Source organism: Lepisosteus platostomus, chromosome 18, assembly GCF_059453375.1.
Source record: "Lepisosteus platostomus isolate fLepPlt1 chromosome 18, fLepPlt1.hap1, whole genome shotgun sequence".
Taxonomy (NCBI): Eukaryota; Metazoa; Chordata; class Actinopteri; order Semionotiformes; family Lepisosteidae; genus Lepisosteus; species Lepisosteus platostomus.
The window spans coordinates 3,899,654-3,923,088 of NC_142628.1; the positions used below are offsets into that span (position 1 = coordinate 3,899,654).

Here is a 23,435-nt window from a genome sequence, read left to right on the forward strand (position 1 = left end):
TCTCTCAATGGGCTGCGCAGTTAGCAGCTCCTGCTGGATAGATGGTTCCAGTGTGCTTTTGTTGTCCTCTAATCCGAGTCATTTTCTTCAAGAATCAGTTACTTCTCTGTTTTCTTTCAAATATTGGATCCGTTCTCTCTTTAGTTATTATCATTCGGGCGAGAAAGGCATTGAGCAATTTCTAATGGTGTAAAATATTAATTAACAAGACAACTAAATTTTCTTAAGCAAAATATAGCACCAATGTGAAACCAGAAAAGTAGTCATGAAAGCTAAATTACTCTAGCCATGGGTCATTATCTCTGTACTTTAAATTTGACCAAACACAAGGTTGTCTCTAAAACAAGGTAGATCTCTTGTCCATGGCCGAGCCCTATAAATACTCACTGAGTTAAAGATTAGCGAAAACAAAGCAATAGAAAACTAGTTTGTCAATTGTCTCATTCATCTCATATTCAACGTGGCCTCATTTTCACTGAATATCTACACATCTAAACTTTGCATCAGGACATTTGCTCTTTTTTTGTTGCCATCAGAGTTATGTATTTTGTTAAAGACAGTACAAACAATAAGGCATTGTATGTATTGAATACACATACATTAGTGTTAATAAAAGTTTAAAAATCATTTTACACTTATTAGCCCTCTCTTTAAAAGTATAGTACTATATTATTACATTAGTACAATAACATAACAGTATTTTCCATTTGACAGGATGATCCCTCTACTGGACCCTTTTTCCAGACACTTGTCATTTCATGCACTGACCACCTGTCCCACACCAGTCCCACACCTGGCACCTGGTGCTGTATCACCTGCAAAAACACATCCAGTATCTGACAGAGGGCACCATGTTTGTGTTTCTTGCAGAAAGTGCCCTGCTGTTCACATCAGTGAAACAGGCTGAAGACTCGTCAACCATTTCAGGAAACAATTTAGGATCAATGATCTATCATAGCCACAAATTCCCTGTTTTAGTTCAACTCACAAATACATTGAGCTTTCTATCTGTTACCACTTAGAGAGTTTACAGCAAGACAGCTGGGATCATATCTTCTCCCTTCTCGCATGGATCCATTCCCTTCTTTCTAGAACCTCTCCACTGATTTACACACTGCAGCTCCGCACACCTCTCCCCCAGATCTGCCTCTGTCCGGACTGTGCCCTTTCTCACACGGCCTTTATGTCCTTCATCGCTTATGTTCTTGCCCCCTGTCTCTCATTCTGTCCACCAGTCCGTCGCAGGGCACATAGAGACACAAACACACACTCACCCCAGGGCCAATTTCCCCAGAAGCCAATTAGCCTGCCAGTTGACTGCAGGGGGGAAACCGAACACCCAGAAGAAACCCACTGAAACACAGAGTGAAGATACAAGCCCCACGCAGACAGACCCCAGGACCTGAATGCAGGGCCCCAGCACTGCAAGGCAGCAATGCTGACCATTGCACCACTATGCCACCCTCTGTGAGTATTATAGTTTTTATAGTAATTAGGCTCTTCAATGATCATTATTTTAGTGTCTTTTTAATTTAACATATAGTGTGCTGCACAGAGACTGTGGCACAGGAGGCAGTCAGAATGAGGAATTGAATTTAGCAAAACTCACATTATTAATTCATAGCTGGCAGCAGCTGTTATTCATAAAACCATTAAGAGACATTAACATGGAGACAACTCTCATTTCTCATGCATGAATAATGAATGAAAAGTGGAAGTAACTCTCCTGAAATCTTGTTTACTCTTCTGGAAAAATATATATCAAATTGAGGCCCAAAATCGATATACATATTATAGTCAAACTGTTCTGCAAACTCTAAAGTGTTAAACTGAGCTCCAGCCCTGACACTTACAGCAACCCAGTGTGCCATTTTCTGCATGGTCTGCTAATCCGAAATAATAGGATAGTGTTGACTTGAGGATTTTCTCTGGTTCTGCTCCAGGAAGACTAAACATTTTAGAAAAAGATGTTAAAGTGAAATTATTATTCCTGGGGCATTTCTGTATTCACACAGTGACAATGCCAATATTAAAAATGAACATTTGTTTCAAATACAGCAGCGCTGTTTTGAAGTGCTCAAAACAAAGTCTCAATAGTATCTGACTAGTTAAAATGCCATTGAAGGTCCTAATGTAGGATATTAGTGCGTCACAAATGAGGACCGGTGTCTTTCTGTTCACCCACTTCACACTGTTTCTGCCAGTCCCACCAATCTTCCCCACAGGCCTCGGCCTGTTACTGGGCTCCAGTCCCGTGCTTCCAGCCGGAGGACCGGTGGGGTTCTCGCTGGCTGGGACGCGAAGGCCACTGGAGCTTTGCAAACCGATCGGAGAAGCAGAGAAGGTGCTGAGGGGTATCACTATGTAGCTGTGCATGCTCCAGGAGTGCTGCTCATGCACCAGATAGTGCAGAGGTAGGGGTTATTGGATACATGCTAGTAGGCATTTCACTGAAGTCATGCACTTCTTGAGTTTGGGTGACAAGGCATCAGCAAATCCCCTGTGGTTGTCAGCATTCTGCCCTGTACGATGTTTCTCTTGCCCTTGTCCATCGCAGAGAACAGTTGTTGTTTTTTTTCCTTTTGTGCACCACTTAAAATCAGAATGTGTGAAGCCAAAGGAATCGGGGTGCATGCAGGATCCTATGGGCGAAAATAAAAAAAAGTACTGAAGGAGATAATAGTGTTACTGAAGAGTTAATATCACTTGAGAACTAACTAAATTCACTAGGGACAACAGCATATAAGAATTGAAAGCTTTGTGAATGTTTGGGATACCTGGTGAGAAAGGTTTGTCTTAACCCACTCGGTTAATGTGCAGCCTTCGGGTCACAGGACGAGGAGGCTCATACCCCATTCAGAGTGAGTGAACCCAGGAGCAGCTGTGAGGTGGAACTGGGGCAGAGGAGGGAGGCTGGAGATGAGCACAGAGGGAGGTGTCTAGGGTCAGTAAATGGAGCCAGTTAAGTTATGGGGCTGACTAGGTGCAACTGTGGGAGGTGGATGTGCTTTTGTTGTCCCTCCTGAATTTCAGTTAATAACTTCCGTTAGAAAACTAAAGTTTTGGATGTTATATAGTCATTATATTCTAATATACTCCTATATATTACTTGACAGTGTCCCATTTTCTGCTGTTCAAAAACATACTATGACTCATGAATGGTCACAACCTAGATATCTGAATCGTTGTTCCACGTGTGTCTCCTACCCATGTGTCTTTGTGGGTTCTGTATCTCTGAGATGAGTTAATGCAACATCAGTGAGCATATTGTGATACACAGTTCATCTACACCCGTACAGTAAAACAAGACACACTGCATCATTGCTCTGTTATAAATTGGCCATGATCCTCACTGAGCACACATAGGCTCTCCTCCATTAATCCCAGCAGAAATAAAGACAGAAAATTAGCATATGTATGGACTTCTGACACCAGTTCCATTTTTGACCACCATTTTAAATATGGGCAAAAGATATTTAAATTACTATTTTCTTCTATGAGTAACCTAAAATACTAACTTCACCTTTAAAAAAAAATCTCATTTGACAGCTTGAATGTGATTACAAAAAATATTTTAAAAGTTTCATGATAGTGATTAATACATTGACCTGGATGGGTGCCTTAGTTACACAGGTTACGCAAGAAGAAAAGCTCGCAAGCTATGTAGTTTTAGAATTGATAGTGTTACATGCTAATGATTGGTATTACTGCTCTACCAATGTATCCTTCTTAACAGTAGATGGCAGCATTTTATTCATGGTATTTTCTTCTTACATGTGAGTGAAAGGGTTTGCAAAGCTGCTTGCCCCTACAGTTTATTCTGTCAGATCCAGCAGCAGCAGTATACTAAAGTAGTTTATTTCATAGTAAAATCGTAATATAAAATGTAGTAGTACTTGTAATAGTAGTTGTAGTAGTAGAACTATTGAGTAACAGAAATTAAAACAGTACTTAATTCGTTTCTGAGTAGTACTATGCTATGACCATACATCTGCAGTCACTCAACAGCCACATTCAGTATTTTTTATTTATATTTCCCAGAGACCAGGGAAGTGAGATTAAAGCGCATGGCCAGGGTTGTGTAAGGACAGTGAGACTTCATGGAAAAAAGGCAAGAAATCCTGTTTAGTTTGAGGTAGTTAGTCATTCACTCAAGTTTGTGGAAAAGAGTGGAACACGATGCCGACGTAACAGGCTTAACAGTTTCCATGTACAAGGTTTGGATTAGGTGCCAGCCCAACACATAGCATGTGCAGGTCTGGTAACAATCAGCTCTTTACTGCCTCACTCCACAGTCCCCTGAGAGCACATTCACACACACACACACACATATATACACGTAACACTCGACATCCCACAGCCCACCAACATTAGGAAGTACAGAAACACTTAAAGAAGCTTTTTCCTGCCTGGCCCAGCTTTGCATCCAGTCTGGCATTTGGAATGGAAACAGGTGTTTGTTTGGCATGGCATGAAAGGCTCCTGTGTTCGAATTGGGCCACCCAAAATTCAAGAAGGTTCTATTGATCCAAAGAAGATTTTGGACATACAGTACCAGCATTCTGCACAGGATCCAGCTTTAGGTACAAAACAAGACACTACACACTGGCATGCTTATTGTGGATGTTCGAAGCTTGATGTTGTATCAGAACACAAGAGTTTTGAGTTTTATCGAGGCTTTATTGACTAATGATAAAGAATCATTGCTTTCACAATGCTCATAAATCCTGGTGTCAATCCATCTGCTGACAATGACAGAACTGCTGTCATATGGGCCATGTGCAAGTGTATTCTAGCTGTGTTTCTTCTGTTCTGTGTTGTGTGATGCATCTCATTCTGCGCAGCTCATATTCTCTTGCGTTCTCAGTGCATTCTCAGCACGTTTGAGGCCGTGAGCCCATCTGTATCTCAGGTGGGCTTTCTGAGTGGCAAACATGTCCTTTGAAATTTTTGTAAGGTAGAACTGTTTGTGACGATTATCTTACCTCTTACAAGAGGTAAAAAATTTGATTAAATTAAAGTTTTGTAAACATAAAATAGTGCTAATTGTTTTGCAATGCTTTATAGGTTTTTGGGAATATAATTTCCAGAGTCTTGCATACCTGTTACTCTTTAGGAAATATGCTGTTGTGTATATATATATGACTAAACATGACCCACTGGAGTCCAATATCTGTGACAATATGCTTTTTTAAAGTCTTGAAAACTGATAACTCATTTACCTTGAAGTACTTGAAGAATAGATGGTTGAGCCAATAATGAGATTATTCAGTTAACCGAGATCTTAATTTGGAAAGAAAATGATAAAGAACACAAGCACGACTGTGTCAGAGAAATGGTTGCATGGTTACATCCAGCTTCCAGGATTCGGAGTCTTGGTAGAGTGTTGGTGGCTGCATCTTAAAGCCCCAGTGATGTGATGTCTTTTTTAAATTGTTTTCAATTAAGTACATATAAAATAGTAAACTCTTCCTAGTTGTTGTTCTCCTGTTGGACATGTTTTTAGCTCATCTACATATACTAGCACAGCAGCAGATGTGACATAGTATGGAAAAAAATGTTTTCACTTTTTAAAGATCTAAAAAGCTAAACAACCAGAGAATGCTTGCACTCCCTGCACACACTTGAGTTACGGATGTCCTATTTGTAATCGAGCCCCCTCAATTCTTACAGATTTACTCTGTCATCGAGAGCTGACGGTGATTACCACCAATATCCTAAAACTCGGCCAGCATGATCTCAACAGCCCTTTAAATTCCACCACTTAATAATCCGTGTATGATTTCTAATACCTGTTTAATCCTCAGAAACCTCATCTGCATTCCTTAGAGTTTTACCTCCAGTCTCTGTTTCCATCTGACCTTCCAGATTTCTAATAATCCCCACAATAGTCTAAATGTTCCTTTTTGACTTTGTAACAGTGAGGGGGATCCATTCCAAATACCTCAGTATTGTAAAAAATGGGCAGCAAAAGAATGTCCAGGGTATGATAAATCATTTAGGAAGTTGTCTTGCTTAGAATTAGGCAGAGAATGTCGCCCAGCCTCACCACAGGACACAGTGTGGTGTCTTCAGCTCTGTGTGCAATGAGCACTGTATGATGTACTGAAGGAGTAGCAGTATGCACAGCATATATAGGTCAGCTGTATTGCCAGAACTTTAAGAAGCATTACCTGAAAGAGGAAAAGATGGATTAACAACAAGAACACACTGACCAGCCCCCTCACCAATCTCTTTATTCTTACGTCTGACATGCTTTGCTCATTACCAGTTACACTGGAGTTAACTGCTCTTTGTTTTTGTACCTATCACCTTATCCCATTGCTAGATGTTACTGACAATGATTGCCATAATCCTTCTTCTGCTGAAACAAAGGTGTGGTCAGTGACAATACTATTATAAATCAGTCCCCACAATTATTGTTGTTGGAATTAACATCTCACTAACAAATCACGTTTCTAATCATAATTCACATTGAATTTCAGAACAGCTTTCTGTGTCTTCAAGCACTTCTATTTATAAACCTCAGCCTCAGAGTTTGATAGTTTTATAATTAATTGTGTCTTTTGATCAGAAAGAATCTGAAAGATTCTTTAGAAATGTGGGGCACATTCTTCAGACTCAAAATGCGGTTCTTTTATAACTTGGTGGTGTAGAACCTCGCTTTATGATATTAACTTGTCTTGTGTCAAAGTGGCACTTTCCAGATGATGTTTAAAAAAGCCATGCAGTCACAAACAATGATATCTTAATGAGCTGTTGAAAAAAATACAGCTGAGGAAATGGCATTATGTTGTGAAGCCTCTGATTTTATTTGACCTTCCTCCGATAACTGGGGGTTATTTATTCACAGCTCAAAACATCTTTTCCAGTGTCAACCTAAATTTATATTATTAATCATGAATCGGTGTTCCGCAATATCTATTACAGTACATGCGCACACATTATTAAATAAGCATACATGCATACAGAGAATATTATAAGTAATTTGTATAATGCTTTGATCCAAAGGCATTTATATATGTACCCTTCGATGCTACTGGATTTCAAGGAAGTGCAGGAACAAGCGTTTCAGCTGGGATTCCACTCACAAGACCAGACACCTGACGTCTCCTCCACAGGTACTGCACTACTCTTCTTCTTAATTAGCATCTTCTTAATTTAATACTTCTTCACAGCTGCTGGATGCCTGCGTGGGAGCAACGTGCTAAACCTGGGAAGAAACTGGGACAATTTTGAAAAAACATGTTTGACAGAATGGGGCTAAATGATTACTGGTAGGAGATTTCCAGTGTCTGGCGTATTGAAACGCACAGTATCTTTAAAGGACTCCTGTTTAAGCTGCTGAATTTCCTCTCCACGTCATTCCTTAAAGAATAAAAATTGCTTCGGAAACAAACCAACACTAGAATTAGAAAATGTGACATCATGAAAGAGACGTCACCAGTCCCTGGTGAATTTAGTCTGTCTAGACCACTCATAGATCGTTTATTTTCTGAGAGAAACAAACATCCCCATCAAAATACATTGCATCATTAAATAAATCCCGCTCACAGTTGAATTCATTTTCTGTTTTATTAAGGAAGGATATTACTTTTTCTGAGAAAAAATGATGCTGAAGCTATTACCCATCTTGAGTCACATCAGAGTTTGAAGCTGGCTAGACAAGAGGACTCCTATTGGTCTGGTCTTGGAAAGCCCCAATCTAATTGCTTTTAGAAGTAACCACTGCATGAAATCAGCAATTTCTGGTGACTTGGAACATTTTATTTGTAGGTTAAGCATGTGTTCAATGAAAAAAAGTTTAATTGATACCTTGCTTGTGTTCCAGGACTAAAGATATGGGTGACTCAGTTTATTGACACTTTTTAAAACATACTGAATCAGGACTTGCCTAGTCCAGGTCTGGACGTTTGTTTTAAATGGGTACCTACCTAAATCGTTTCCTGTTACGAATTAATAAAGTGTAAAATTAATGACATTTTAAAATGAATCAGTTTTAGCTGCATCATTTGCTACAACAAAGGGGTTAAAATGTTATCCATAAGAAACATCAAAAGTGGAATGATAGACATTGTGACATCCGTAATTGTTGTTTTGTGCTTTCTCTTATTTACAAATAGATCACAGCCGTGACGAGAGCTCTGGACTGCTTGCTGTCTGCCAGTCAGAGTCCTGGTAGAGGTGATGTAAGACAACAGCAGAAGTAAGATCTCTAACAGGGAAGGGCAATTCTGCCCATTGATCATGGAACATTCCCCTCAGGTTAGGAAAAGCAGATGCTGCATCCCTCATGGCTAATGAAATCTCTGTGCTCCAGCAACATAGAAAAGGTTATCCAGCATCCAGCAGCCATCTCACAACTGGCAACTCATTGAAGCTAAGCAGGTGTGAGCCTAGTCAGTACCTGGATGCGAGACCTCCTGGGAAAAACTAAGGTTGCTGCTGGAAGAGGTGTTAGTGGGGCCAGCAGGGGGCGCTCGCCCTGTGGTCTGTGTGGGTCCTAATGCCCCAGTATAGTGACGGGGACACTATACTGTAAACAGGCGCCGTCCTTCAGATGAGATGTAAAACCGAGGTCCTGACTCTCTGTGGTCATTAAAAATCCCAGGGTGTTTCTCGAAAAGAGGAGGGGTGTAGCGTCCTGGCCAAATTTCCCATTGGTCCTTACCAATTATGGCCTCCTAATAATCCCAGTCTGTAAATTGGCTTCATTACTCTGCTCTCCTACCCACTGAGAGCTGGTGTGTGGTGAGCGTTCTGGCGCACTATGGCTGCCGTCGCATCATCCAGGTGGGGCTGCACACTGTTGGTGGTGGAGGGGAGTCCCCATTAGCTGTAAAGCGCTTTGAGTGGAGTGTCCAGAAAAGCGCTATATAAGTGTAAGCAATTATTATTATTATTATTATTATTAAGTAAGCACTTTAGATAAAGAAAATTTGGACCCCAAACTGAGCAAGCACAGGAATGACATTCATGGTTTTGGTGAATATCCTCTTTCCTTCTTCCCCAAAGGCTGTAACCCAACCCTGGCTTCACAAGCATGGGCATTTTCTACACACCTATATACATGTTTCACCTTGGCCTGGAAATGGTGCTCAGAAAGTAATAAGTCTTTATCCTTAATAGGGCTCCTCCTCAAGTATTGCGTAAGGGGGCACTCAAGAACTTAATAGGCTTAGATCTTTATGATAGGGCAAACAAAGGACGTCTTCTAATTGAGTCGTTGGTGTTACCATGACAAAGGCATGGAAAGACACAAGGATATTGTCTGAAAAAAATACCTGTTTCTCAGAAATCAGAAGGTTGCCAGAGGTAACAAAATAAATTCTTCTGAGGGAAGCAGGGAGCAGACCAAATTTACTAACTGGGTAAAGTGGCTTTAAGAATTACAGACTGTATTTGCAGACAAGGCAAAATTACTCATTGGGAGTTATTCACAAGCTAATTTCTCAGTCAGTGATGTTAATCATACATGTGTTCTTTCCCCTCCTGTTGTTTTTTAAAAAACATTTATACATCACCAGCCCACCTAAAAAGTATGAACTTTTCAGGTGGAAAAGTAACATTAACATTTTATGTGAGGGGAAAGGAATTTCTAAACTTTCTGTGTGTCCTGTTTGGCCAGATATTAACCCAGGTAAACACTCCGAAAAAACTCTAGGGAGTATTACCACATATTTCCATATTACAGAGCAAGCCAGCTCTTTTAAAAGGGATTAATCGTGCTTTCTGTAGGGGCTGTTCAGGGTTTTTCCATTCAACAGTCGGTGGACATAAATAATGAAAATTCCTTTAGTCCAGGACCAAAAATAGTGAGCTACTGGATTTATTAAGTGGAATGTTACAGCGCCTGTATTAATAGTGTGGACTTTCTGCATGTATGTTCTGGACTTTAAACAAACTTGCGCCCAGACGTGTCATGTCCTCCAGAGCTTCACCTGTTCTTGCTCTGGGGAGGCAGAAGTCTTCACCATGTGGGGCTATTGTGTCGCCAGAGAAGCACTGGAGGCCCTTCTGAGGGCCCTCAACATCCTCTTCCGGCACTTTTAAATTGAAATAATTTCCTTCGGCAGTCCTGAGTGATGGAAAGGTCACTTTTCCACTCCACAGTGCCAGGCCAACTCAATGAAAAACCTCAAAACCCGCCTGTCAACCCTGCACACACAAGAGCTGGAAGAGGTGGGATTTCTATGGTGGGGGGAAACCGTTGCTGGAAACTGTCGCTCACCTGTATACGTTTCAGAGACCATTAATTTATGAAAAGGTATGCATTTCCTTCCACGTCAATCACGTTCAACATGGTATTTCCATTCCTTCTCTGACTTCACTGCTGCCGTAAAAACAGTGCAATTTCTTCCTATGGCCATTCTACTGCCTACTAGAGTCTTGGAGAAGTGTTGGACAGCCATTCTGGTTGCCAATCTGGAGACAGAGGAAACAATTAGATCTGATTGAGCTTGTGCTGTTTATATTCCCAAATTTGGTATTCTACTTGCCTTATATACAGTGTATGTAGACATTTTCCATGTCTACAGGTAGAGTCCAGTACATAGGAATTCTGGGAAAGGATTGTCTGTTTTGAGTAAGCTGACACAATAACTTGATAACCATAAACACATGGAAGGAGGTTTAATTTAGCGATTATTTGAAGGAACTGGAAGAAGTTTGAAACTTACCATTTTCTTTTCATAGCTTTCCTCTTGCTGTTCAAGCACCCTGCAACAGAGTAGCTCTTTGACTGTGGAAACTGTGGTTATGAACCAGCAGAAAATGTGCATGTCTGGACATGTTAGACTAAAAAAAACAGTCTTACTAACAATGTAGTGTAGGCTGACATACCAGTGTATAATTCTACTCAATTACACCACAACTTATACTTTCTCTAAGGTGACCTAAATAAAGAGGCTAGGGAGTGAACAGTGTGTAACAGTATCCACTGGTGTGACAGTGGCACCTTGTTTGTGTTAGATGTGAATTAGGGAGCACAGACAGGTCAGGAGACTGGTTCAAGGTTCGATGATCTAACACCGAGGAGGCACCAGAAGAGCTCAGGGTTTCTCTAGCCTCCTGTCTTGATACGGCTGTGCATGAGCATACATCTGTAGGTTCTGCACTGCAAGAAAATCTGTACGAAACTATCTTCTGGTGCAATCACGTTCCAAACTGCACTGTGGCTATAAGAGTTCTTCCATTCTATTCAGTCTTTTGGTAGCTCTGTATCAAGTCATTACTCTGAGATCCTACCAATGAGAGATACTGTCTGTAGCCAACAGGTGGTGATCTCTGCCTGAATCCCTCCGTCTATGTTAATAAAAGCCACCAGTCCACACTTTGATGCTCCAGAATGATTAATTTGTGCTGTGTGGAAAAGTAGAAAAGATTTCTCCGCTACTCTTGTGTTTATCCCCTTTTTGACTACTCCAGAATACCTATAAAAGTTAAAAAAATATTGCACCTTTGTTTTCATTTTTTCATTTTACTGGCATTTTTTCGAAGTTAAAAACAAACCTGAGATGAAATTTTCTTTTTTGTATATTTCATTTTTCATTTTCACAAAACAGGTACAAGGGGAGGAAAAAAGCCTTTCAATAGATCCTGAGGTATTTTGCGTCAAGCAGCCTAAGGTATCGGATGTTTTTTTTCCAAAAAAGTTACCTAAATTCATCCATTTTAGATACATTGCTATTTACAATAAGATAACAATAACATCAGCAACAGTAATAACAATAATAATAATAATAATAATAATCAGGATAGCCTGCATCTTTTCATTACATGGTTTTTAAATAACAATAATATTAAAAAAGAAAGGAAAAAATAACATCTCTCACAGAGTAAAAATAATGAGTCATTCCAGGTGTTAACTTACAGCCTCACAAAAAAGTCAAAGTCAAAGGTTGCCATACAGAAATCCTATCAAGAAAAATCATTAGCACTCTAGGAGAGCATTACCATTCACTTAAAGCACAGAAAAAAATCCCTCACATTTATGTCTGCAATTGGACAGAGAAACCTGAATTGTGCTGATGTTGTCATCGAGGCTTTTCCTAAGGGGAATTACCCTGAGAACAACAAGTGTTGATGTAGCATCCTTGAGTGGGTGTTTACGGGCGAGGGAGGTGGGGGAATACTTTATGGCCTGGCGTATTTAGCTCTTTTCTGGAGGGCCTTAATGTTCCTGGAGCTGTCAATCAGTTCACAGGAAATCAGCCTTTTATTTCCTACAGTTTCCTGGGGTTTGTGGTTACCCATGCAACCTGCAGGAGTCTGGCCCTCCAGAACCAAGACTGAGGAACACCAGTGTATACTGTACAGGGGACACAGCTTAAGGGAGCCCATTTCCCAGGGAACCGGGCAAGGCAATGCTGGGCAAGAGCAAGTCGTGTATGGCTTGCAGCAGGAAATGCTCTTCATCCCGAGAAAGAAGGTAAGTTCACTGGCTAAGATATAATATTTCGGCATTTTTATTCCTGGTCAGAGAAAAAATACCAAATGGGAGAGTGAAAGCAATCAGGGGAGATTAACCTAAGCACAGGGTAAATTCTTTGGGTAGGTCCTAAGGTCTCACTTCAGATTTGTCAACTTTCAGAAATGCTCTCGAACCAAAGTGAGCAGTTGCTTAGGTTACACATCTCCATCTATGCCTCTTGCTGTAGCTTATAGCTAAAATGAGTAACCATACAAAGCCGATCAGCAAACCTTTTAAGAATTGATGTGGAAATGCTCTTTGGTCTCAAGACAGCAACTCCTTTAATTAAGTTTAGTCACGGCTGCTTTAAAGAACCAGCTTTCACTGTAGCCCAGGTAAGCAGGAATAACAACTGTACTATTATTCTAACAGATATAATTAACAGAAAACCTGAACACTGACAGGGATTTGACTTTTGAAGATTTGTGAAATGGTTTTACAATCAACCTAACTTTGGATGTTTTTCTCCCAGAAAATATATGCAGCATTATAGATCCCAAGTTTGAAACTTCTCTCTTCAGTGTCAGCTATAGCAGCTCGCGGCTGTGAAGATCTAAAGGACTAAAGGACACAGACTTAACACAGCACCGAGGCTCTTCACTATACTTCCTGAGGTTCAGCTCAATTTACGTCAATTCCCAAATTAAGAAGTCCCAAAGATGGTGGAACAATACTGTTTCGGTAGGAAAATGCCAATACTAAAGAGGAGCACGTCTTGTTTTCATAGCTTTTGTAACTCCCATTTTAACATTCCATGACAGTATTAAAGGATACAGATCTAAGTATTTTAGAAGAAAGAACTGCACTCACTGTACTGGCACATTATAAGGCTGCACTTAAAACTGTAAAACGTTGGGCACAGATGAACAAATATTAAAGATGCTAGCTGGTCACATCAAATTTAACATCGAACTTTACTTGGCGATACAAAGAAGCTTACCAGTGTCAGCACTGTAGATTCCCAGGTTGTGAACTAGCAAAGCTGACACTAGCCAGCCTTCTCCATACTACACACCTACACTAGTTTCTAGACTATGCCAACAGACTTTTCAAATCGGAACACCTATTGGGATGAACAACACCACACTGCAAGCCATTTGGTCAGCATTACTAACATACTAGAAAAGCTTGGAAGACTGTAGGGGTTGGTTTTCACCCACCATCAAAAGTATTTCTTTTGTGGGAATTGAAAAGAGCTAACTCTACTGGTGTCTCCAGCTTACTGTGTGTGGGTTGGATTCTGGTTTTGAAACTTGTGCATGAAAGTGCGTCTGTCATTCTTCGTAAACCTCATGGTGCTATCCTGACAAGCTAACAGTTACCAAATAAATAAATTCATAAATACAACGCAGAAACAATGGATGAAAAAGGGCACAAATAATGTGATATTCTCCCTGTTACCCTTAATTGTGTCTTGTCTGTTGTAAACACAATAATGACGCAGTGTTCCAGAAAGCTCCACTTCAACCTAATTAAAGCCCCAATGAGTCCTAAAAGTTGCAAGAGCTGGGGTAAAGGGTAGTACCGTGGGTGTGCGCTGCAGAAGTGCAACAACTTCAGAATTTGGGATTTCTGCAAGCGGTGATTTCACACTTCTGAGAACCCAGGTTCTCGATGTCTGCAGACCCTCTATTTTTTCCTTTAAGCACTGAAACATAGATGCTTCCCTAAGCTTCAGCCATCAGCCTCCCTTGCCGACGCGGAGAAAGAGAAATTGTATTGCTCAAAGATGTGTGTGTGTGAGTGTGTTGTAGTTTTTTTTCATAAATACCATACAGTAAAAAAGAAAACAAAAAAATCCACCAACATTATATTATTTCTCATTGCCAGAATGAACAGATAAAATAAATTAAAACTATACTGGAGGAAATATTAAAAGTCCATTAAAATTGCAGTAAAATTCTTTACTTTATATATATAAATATATATAAAGCTTAGTGCTGTTTCTGCACAGCTTCTCGTGTCTCTGTTTCCTACTGCTCTGAGCATGCTCAGAATATACTTCAGGGAGAAGCAGGAAGCGTGTGTGGGCAGCGTCTCTCAGAATTTGCTTTGCTGGGAATAATAAACACCTGCTGCACATGTGACTTCAAACACCAACAAAGGATTTCTGTTGTAAATCACCAAATATTGAAACACCAGGGTCATTCCCAAACACAAAAACAAACACTGGGTGAGGGGAGGGGGGTCACGTGAGCACTTCCTCCGAACGCTTCTCACTAGGGTATACCATGTTGGGCATTAAAACTCGGCATGGCTTGATTCGTTCTTCATTTAAACAAGAGTTGCAGGGGGGAAACTCACTCTCCCTAAGGAGTAATCCTTCATATTAACAGAGTACCACAGAATATCGCGGCTCAGGTACCGCAGGGCCTCGAAGTCCAATGCCGCTCCTTGTGCTGAGGCATGGCGTCCCCCAGACCTGACACCATTACACAGCAACGTCATCAAGACAGAAATACAGCCCCAATTAGTGTTCTTTTGACACCATGGTATGATAAAGCAGCAAAATAAAACACAAACGGATTGTAAAGATTCCCAGGGGGAACGCCTGGATGGAAGATTTTAGATTTTCCTGAAACATACACTTGAACTTGAATGGGTGTGGAGGAAGCGTCCAGGTAATCGCTTTCTGGCATCTTCCCCCTCTTTACGCTCTGAGCTCTGAAGCCTCTTTCCTTCTTAAAGAGGCCACGGACTGCTCCCGCCTCCCCCCTTTCCTGGCACGCTCAGAGACAGAGACCACAGACTTGTCCTTTGACGTCATTCTCTTTGAATCGTAAATGCAAACAAAATAAAATAGATTTATATTATAAATAACCACCCCTTCCCATCCCCGACCCCAAATCCCTGTTCCGGTTACACAGTTCCTTTCCCTCGGCCTGCGGGTCAGGAGACCTCGATGATCTCCATGCTCCCGGAGAAGCTCGACTGCTTGCCAATCTTCCCCAAATCCTCCCTGGCCCGAGTCTCGGAGATCCCGTCCTCAAACTCCATCTGGCAGCTCCGCCGTTTGTACTGCTTGTCCGCTGCGCCGGGGGCGCCGTCCTCGTGCCAGCTCCCCCGAGAGTCTCGGTGCTCCTGGGGCTTCTCCCGGAGCCGGACAGCTTCGCAGCTGCCGGCCAGCCCGCTGCATCCGAACGATACGTAGGCCGAGCTGCTCCCGAAGTGCACCGAGCTTCCAGCGGCCGGGGAGTCTGCGCCAAAGTACCAGGGGCTCTCGCCAGTGGGGGTGCCAGGGCTGGTGGCCTGTACGGACTCCCTGTGCTTGGTCCACACTCCGTTGGAGCTCGCCAGCGGCTGGTGGCCACCGGGCAGGGTCAGCAAGAGCGATGCTTTCAGGTTCTCATCCAGGCTGGGGCTCTTGTGCACGGGCCCCGTCCGGCCGAAGTTCAAGCTCAGGGAGTGGGCTGGGGAGCTCCCAGCGCTGCTGTTGTGCTTCCCTTTCCTGCGCTGCCGCGCCCTGGCCTCCCCGCTCGCCTCTCCTGCTCCCGGGCTGTCCAGGACCGGCGAGAACTGGCAAAAGCCGTTGGCGGCTCGGGGACTGTCCAGCTTGCAGAGCTTGGGGACGTCCTCCGAGGCCATGGGCGTGACAGCTATGACCGGTGTGGCCCTGGGGCACTGGCTGGGGGAGTAGGCCGACTTGATGTCCAGCGAGAAGGAGCGCTTGAGACGGTTGGTGTCCAGGATGCGCTCCGCCGACAGGTGCAGGCCATTCAGGCCCTGCTGCAGCGACGTAGGTGAGGCCAGTTTGGACTCCCCTTTCTCTGGCTCAGGCTCAGGGGCTCTTGACTGTGTCTCCGCCTCCGGAGCCTCCCACGCCGTGCCCCCATTCTCCAGGCCTCCAGGACGCCCAGCGCTGGGCTCCAGGGCCTTCTGCTCCGCCTCCTCCTCGCGTCTCTCCGCCAGGGGTTTGCTGGGGCTGGCGGACCAGGCTTTGAGCAGCTTCAGCCCCTTCTCAAACTCTAGCAGCTGCCCCAGGAAGTTGAAATTGGGTGATATCGAGGGCCTCCGGTCTTTCACAAACCTTAAGGACAGTAAAAAAGAGTTTAGTTTTCCTCTGCTAAGTATGAGCACAATACATGCAATCTTTGTTGAGCCCATCTTGGAGTAAACACTGCCTTCCTTTGGCTTCAAAAGGGAAACAGAACACAACGTCCTGATGTGTACATTATTGTTTATGGTCAACAGCTTTCTACTGATATTGCTCAATCCAGTACTAACGGTCAGGCTCGGTGCTACATCCTGTGAAAAGGGCTTTAATAGACATTTTATTTAAAATATTTAATACACATTTTTTTTGTTCAGATTTAAAACGTATTTTGAAGACTTGTCTACAGTAGAAAACTACATTTTTAGTTTTGCTGCCACGTTTAAAAAGTCAGTTATCTGTAAAACTGAAACTCTAGGAGAAAGGTCTAGGGTCTTCGAAGGGCCTTGAGGGCCATGATCTTCGGGTTTTGTGGATCTCATTAAATCGCTCTCTAGCCAGAGGGAATCCCAGAAGGCCCAGTGAGGACAGAGGACGAGCCTTGCTCTGATCCGACTGGGATGACAGAGAAGAAGACTCAGAAGATGTGAGGAGTTACCTGTAGGCGTCATCTGAAGAGAGGCCCATGGTCTTCATGATGTAGGCAATGGCGATGGTGGCGGAGCGGGAAATGCCTGCCAAGCAGTGGACGATGACTCTGCAGTTGGACACCTTGACTTTGTCTATGTGGGAAAGCACACAAGGTCAGTGACTGGACTACAGTTATGCAGCAGTCTCTTCACTCCTTTCCTGGAGTTGGTATTTTTAAAGGATCTGAGTAATGCTTCCTTCACTACACCGTGGAGCACAAGATACCATGTGTCTTGTCATGCAAGGAGAACCTTTCTGAGAAACAGTGGCATAGTTATTATACTCCCAAATGAGTGCGAATTTGAAAATGAATGGTACATCTGTTGGTTTTAGTAAAGAAACGTCTTGCTGCTCTATGAATGCCACTGAATCTGTGGAGAATAAGAGAAAAAAATATATATCTTTTGTCCAAGCATGTACCACGCTGGGACAAATTTCCTGTCGCTTCTGTGACACAAATATTCTCTAGAGACCAGGATAGCAATTTCCTCCTGAATCGTCATCTGGAATCAAACCCAGGCCTTAGTTACAAGTCGGCAATGAATGAAACCATTGAACCACCCAAGTCTGTTTCAAAATGACAGCCTTGTCTTGCCTTACAGTCACGGCTGACAGTGTTCTCGTTAGTCTAATAAATGGCACACGGTCTATATACCTACTATGTAGGCTATTGTCAGCCAGGTGTCTTTAGGTCATTGACTCATTTAGAGGAAAAAATGCTTCCTCACATTGAGAAAACAGACACGCCATCATCCTTCTCATACAGGGAATTAATTGTGGTTGAGAGGGCAGTACTGCATGTTTTTCTTACCAATGAAGTCATTGCTTTTGTCCAGCCAGGGCAGGAGCTTCTCACAGTAGTTGTCGTTGACGGGAATGCGCATGAAGTGGCTCTCGCAGATGAAATCTGGCTTCGGACACGTGTTGCTGGCGTTCAGGACATACGTGATGCCATTCTGTGCCATGAGGTCCTGTGGGAGAACCAGGAGAATGGCTCGGGTTAGCCAGGGCGCCCTGCTGCAGGTCAGCGCCTGTAACGCTTCACAAAAACACCTCCTCTGCAGTGACACGAGGAGAAGCGAATAAACACCTGCAGTACATACGCCAGGGGCCCATTAACCATGAAAAGCATCACTATGCTTGATCTATGAGGGAGCAAGCCATGGGTTTAGCAGCCTGTTTCATAACACTGCTTAACCATAAGGTTCCAAACATTCAGGATAAGGTCTGAAATGGATTAGGATCACCTACTGTATAATGCGTGACTAACACATAGCTGATAGCAACGTCATCAGAGCTGCTTGTCACAACAAAGGAAAAACACTGAGGTATTCACAGCATGAATCAGAGATACAGTGCAGTGATAAAGAGCTTTAAAGAGCACTGACCTCCCTTGACATTTTGGCAATTAGCGTGCTCATGTATGAACAAGGAAGTGTTACATGGAAGCAGAATTGTTTTTTTCTATTCATTTTCAAGTAATGTTTGCACTCCAGACAGTGGAATGGCATGGCATTCATCTCTAACCTTTTTCTTAAGATCCCTTCAGTGCAATACTGGGAGTATCAAACCTTTAAAAACTGTTAAGGAGCAGAACTATTTCATCCTGTATCTGTATTACTTAGCTTTGCAGTAAGGAAATCCCATTCACGTAACATCAATATAGAAATAAGTATATTTATGTGTATCTGCCTGCAAAACCCTTTCAGTTGCATGATTTTCAGATGTATAGATTTCTTATACATACACCACATATGATGAAAGTTTCATTTTTTTCTTCTTGCTACAGCATGCCTAGGAGGAGTCCCAGAGGACAAGAAACATTAATAAAACGAGCTCACACTCTCATTTCATGTTAAATAAAGAGGTGTAAGAAGCAACCTGCATGAGCTGCAAAATTACCATGGCAACCATCAAGCGAGCAGGAACTAGCTAATTTAATTCTGTTTGGCACTTAGCAGGTGTTAGGCAGCATCAATGGTCTAATCAAACCACAAAAGCCCATTCCAGTCCAAGTGTGTTGTTACAAAAATAGAGAGATCATATCATATATGTATTTATCATATAGCCATAAAAGCTTGTATGGTTTGACACAGCCTGCTGTGTTTTTATTCCCTGCACATACACCATAATGAAGTTCATTACACCTGTTACATCTACAGCATTCATGTCCTCAGAGCCAAGAGAAAGCTGAAGTGCAACAGATGAGGACTCGACCAGGCTGAATAAGCCCCTGAGAATACTGGGAGTGACCGAGCTCCCTCTGCTTCGGACCGATGTTCCTAGAGATATCAACTCTCACTCTAGAGGTGTCTGTTGTAACTAAAGGAACCACATATTAAATTCCCTCGTCTCCCCCCACCCCATTTGAACATGTTATGATGAGGTGGAGCTCACGCAGAGAACAGTAACGCCCCCAGCCCTCCAGCTCCCCTCACCTTGTTCAGCACGTCCTTCTGGGAGCCCAGGTACAGGTGGGGTAGGATACGCGTCGGGCCGACATTGGCCACCGGCAAGCAGGGCTGGGAGATGCTCATGGGCAAGATGGCTGCTGGCTTCCCCTCACAGAGCGCAGGAAAGCAGGAGGAGAAGGCAGCAAAGCCCCCTGAAGAAAACAAACAAAAACAGGCTGTCTGTTAGGAACCTACTGAACAACTGACCCACTGTTCTCTGGTAAAATACAGGCATTTCGCTCCCAACACTATCCAGAAGCACGTCCTTAACCATAAGGTAATACCAGTTTAAATTATTTTAACAATAAGAATAATTCCTTACACTTACATAGTGCTGAGTTTTAGGTCTGAAGGACAGCGCCTTTTTTACAGCATAGTGCCCCCGTCACTACACTAGGACATCAGGACCCACACAGACTAGAGAGGGAGCGCCCCCTTCTGGTCCCTCTAACACCTCTTCCGGCAGCAGCCATAGTTTTGCCAGGAGGTCTCCCCTCCAGGTACTGGCCAGGCTCACACCTGCTGAGCTGCAGTGTCAATAGTTGTGAGTTACAGGGTTATATAGCTGCTGGCTATATCTTATTTTTTAGGTTATTTTTATATATTTTCTTATTAATTTCACTATGTGAAATGTGCAATCCAAAACCCGCTTTGAGGTTAATGTTTTTTTTTTTAAAAGATAGTATTTACTTTTAAAGCGCTGCCCTTCAACAGTACAGAATAACAAACAGTTTCATTTTCTTGTAAGTCTCCTCCCCCTAAACCCTGTTTTGAGAACCGGCAAAGCCACCTTGCAGAAAAAAAAAATGTCATCATGATAACTGATGAGTTACAGCTTCTCATGAATGTAACCCGTACTACTAAAACCAGAAGAGTGGTGTTTGTATCGTGCCTCTCAGCACCCCTGTGCTGCTGTCTGTGACCTGTGCTAGCGTGGACTCCCTCCAGCAGGCAGCCCACTCTGAGAGGGAAAGCACAGTCGTGTGGCGAGGAGGCAGGGGGGAATTATGACTTCATCCCTGTGATCTCCTCCCAGTGACAGACACAATGGCAGCCGACATAAGCTGGCACTATTTTTTTTTTTTATATGTAATCTAGTGGTGTAGTGCCAAAGAAAAGCACCTGAACACAAACAGGCGAGAGAAGACTATCCGATTCATCGTTCAGTGTTAACACCAGCTGTTGGTGTTCTGTGGCATGAGTCACAAACAAATTTGCACAGAGACACCCTGGGAATAGGCTATCGAAATAAACGTCCTCCAAAAAACAATAACTGCTGAGTGAAGCACAGGCATAATAGTACTGGGCACAGAGACTGGTTTGGGGTGGGATCTTTAATGAAGTATCAGTCAGAAACTGCCACCACAATTTTACAACACTTCCCTGGAAAACACACCATACTCCTGGGATTGACATCACACTACTCTTGGCGGATACCACACTGAAACAACCTTTAGTGCTTCGCGCTGTTTAATGTATTAAATTCTCCAGCCCAAAACCACCCAAGCTTTTTCTTTTTTAAGTGTGCGACGTCACTTTAAAAAAAAAAGGAAGAAAAAGTGACAGACAGCAAACGAATCTGAACTGGAAGCACTTCTTCTGGACAATGAGAGCCGTTTTCTTGTTGCTGAAAGAAAACATGTTAGCTCAAGGCAGTCATACAGTCAGCGTGGGATTGACCGAATAAAGACAAAAAAACAGGGTTAGCAACACTCCGTGGGGCACAAGAAATCTGAGCTCGGCACCTTTAAAACCTAGGCGGATCCTGTTTCAGAGCTCTTTCCTGCATTACCTCATCTCCTCTCTTCTACCATTGCATCAGGCCTGGGGAATGAGGCTGGCCACAGGTGCTACAGTGCTACCGAGACCCCTTTCTGCAAGGGCCTTTTTATTAAAACCACAACAACAACAACAACAAAAAAAAAGCATAACGGCATCTGGTTGAAGTTCGAAAGAAATGGGAGCTACAGCTCTGCAGAGATAAAACCTTATTGCACATCTGGCAACGAGACGCAATTTCAGAGACTTCTAATACAGCAACTGTTTCAGCTCATTACCACTCACTGCAGCATGCTTCCTTTTTAAAAAACTAAAATTTCCACAGCTTTTTCCAAAACCCCCCCAAAATAAACACTGAAGAAATCCAAAAAATCCCTTTAATCACAGAAACGACTGCTTGAGAGTTACATAAGAGAAGGGGAAAAAAATGAAGCTTTGAAGAAATGTTACCCAGTATTTATGTATCAGGAATTAGGGTGTGAACTATGCATCTCAAGTATCATCTCTAAGTAGCATAAAACAGGATTTACGTGTCATTTGAAAAACATAGCTGGGCTTGAGCCGTCAGCTTCCTTTTTCCATATAAGCACTTAACTAGCCAGACCCTATAGTGCAGCAATTATAGTCTATCAGAACTTGGTGTTAAACAATTATACCATTAACTTGTGAAGGACTGCGGCTACCAGCATTTTAATACTCCAGTCATCCAGTGCATGATTCCTTAAAGATCTTCTCCATCTCAAGTAAAGAAAACAACAAAAGAGACGGAGATCCCACGCTGTGACACACTCACACGAGGTTCTGAAAAGTGGCTATGTAATTTCTGACAGAAAGAGGAGTATGAATGACCTCAGTTGGCGAGGGAGTACTTCAAGGAAAACATGAGCAGGGCAGATACATTTAAAGCCTAATCTCAAATCAGCTTTTCAAATCTGGGACACATTAGCCCCGTTTCCAAGTAAGGCAGGGAGCCGGAGGAATGACATCATCCTGGATTAGAGCTTAACCTTGGCCTGCACGTCCCCAGGGAGAAAGAGCGCAAGGAGAGGGGGTGTGGGGAACAGCGGAACGATGCATGCAGAATGAAACATTCAAAATCACAAAATGAAAAGAACGAATGAAGAAAGTGGGGAAAATGGGAGAGAAACGGGCCGGGAAAGAGGGAACACGTTGGCCTGAAAGAAAGGGAAGGAAACGGAAGAACAAAAATGTGGGGAAAGGTGAAGGAAAAGAAAGGGGGGGGGGGCTCTTTTCTCTTTGACCTCAACGGATGGAGCGGGCCTCACAAAGCCCCTTCCTTGCCCTTGTCTGCCCCCGTCCCCCCCACCGGTCTGCCCGCCGCTGGGCTCTCTCTGCCCCTGCAACACCACAACATCTGCTCCTCGACCTCTCCCTGCCTGCTGCTCGCCGACTCCGCGGCCGTCACCAGCTGCTCCCCCGCCCGCGGCGGCCCAGGGCTTCAGCTGCCGCGCTGACGAGATGCAGGACGTTGGGAAGTCACGCAAGCCAAAAAACGCACTTCATGCACTCAAAGCAGAAATATTCTGCAAGCCAGGATCTAGCTCCGCTAGAATTTAAATTCCATTTAGAAATGCTGGCATGTTCTTTGTCTATACGTTTCAGCACTTAATCCCCCCTCCCAACACGTTCTCAGCTCAGGATGGCATTAATTTCTCCCACATCTTCATTCATCTGTACACAGCCGTGCTTCTCCTTAATGTGCAACTTCGATGGCTTCAGAAGGCAGAAGATTTCGTACCTCAGCACAAGCTCAGATAACCAGATCTCATGAGGTGATGCACTCGGTTCATGACTAGTCTTGCATATCAGTGATTCAGGGGAAGAGTTACAGCCTGGAGCCAGTTAGTCAGTTGTGCTGTGAGTAATACACTTACACAATCGCGACCTTCAGAAAATAATCAGAAAATGTGCCAAGCCAGATAAAAAAAACAGCAAATAATGTGACTGCAAGTGATGATCATTGTCACAGCTTTTTGTACAACATCGATGCCCTAGCAACCATTTTTTGGAGCCGTGTTCTTGTTTATCAGACTGGTCTCTGCCTGAAGTAAACCAGAATTAAACACTGAAATGTTGTAGCTATGTATTA

The 23,435-nt window shown here is 43.1% G+C and overlaps 1 protein-coding gene across 6 annotated transcripts in view; it reads right to left on the bottom strand.

The window, feature by feature from the left end:
- Positions 1–11,522: 11,522 nt before the first annotated feature.
- Positions 11,523–23,435, bottom strand: part of dusp8a (dual specificity phosphatase 8a) — an 88,363-nt gene continuing 76,450 nt past the window's right edge. For all 6 annotated transcript variants that reach the window (XM_088610965.1, XM_088610966.1, XM_088610970.1 and 3 more), the window contains 4 exons: positions 19,532–19,698; positions 17,905–18,064; positions 17,062–17,185; positions 11,523–16,499 (listed from right to left, as the gene is read on the bottom strand). In XM_088610965.1, coding sequence (XP_088467091.1) covers positions 15,362–16,499; positions 17,062–17,185; positions 17,905–18,064; positions 19,532–19,698 — 1,589 coding nt within the window. In that variant the 3' untranslated portion in view covers positions 11,523–15,361. The remainder of the gene's footprint in view (positions 16,500–17,061; positions 17,186–17,904; positions 18,065–19,531; positions 19,699–23,435) is intronic.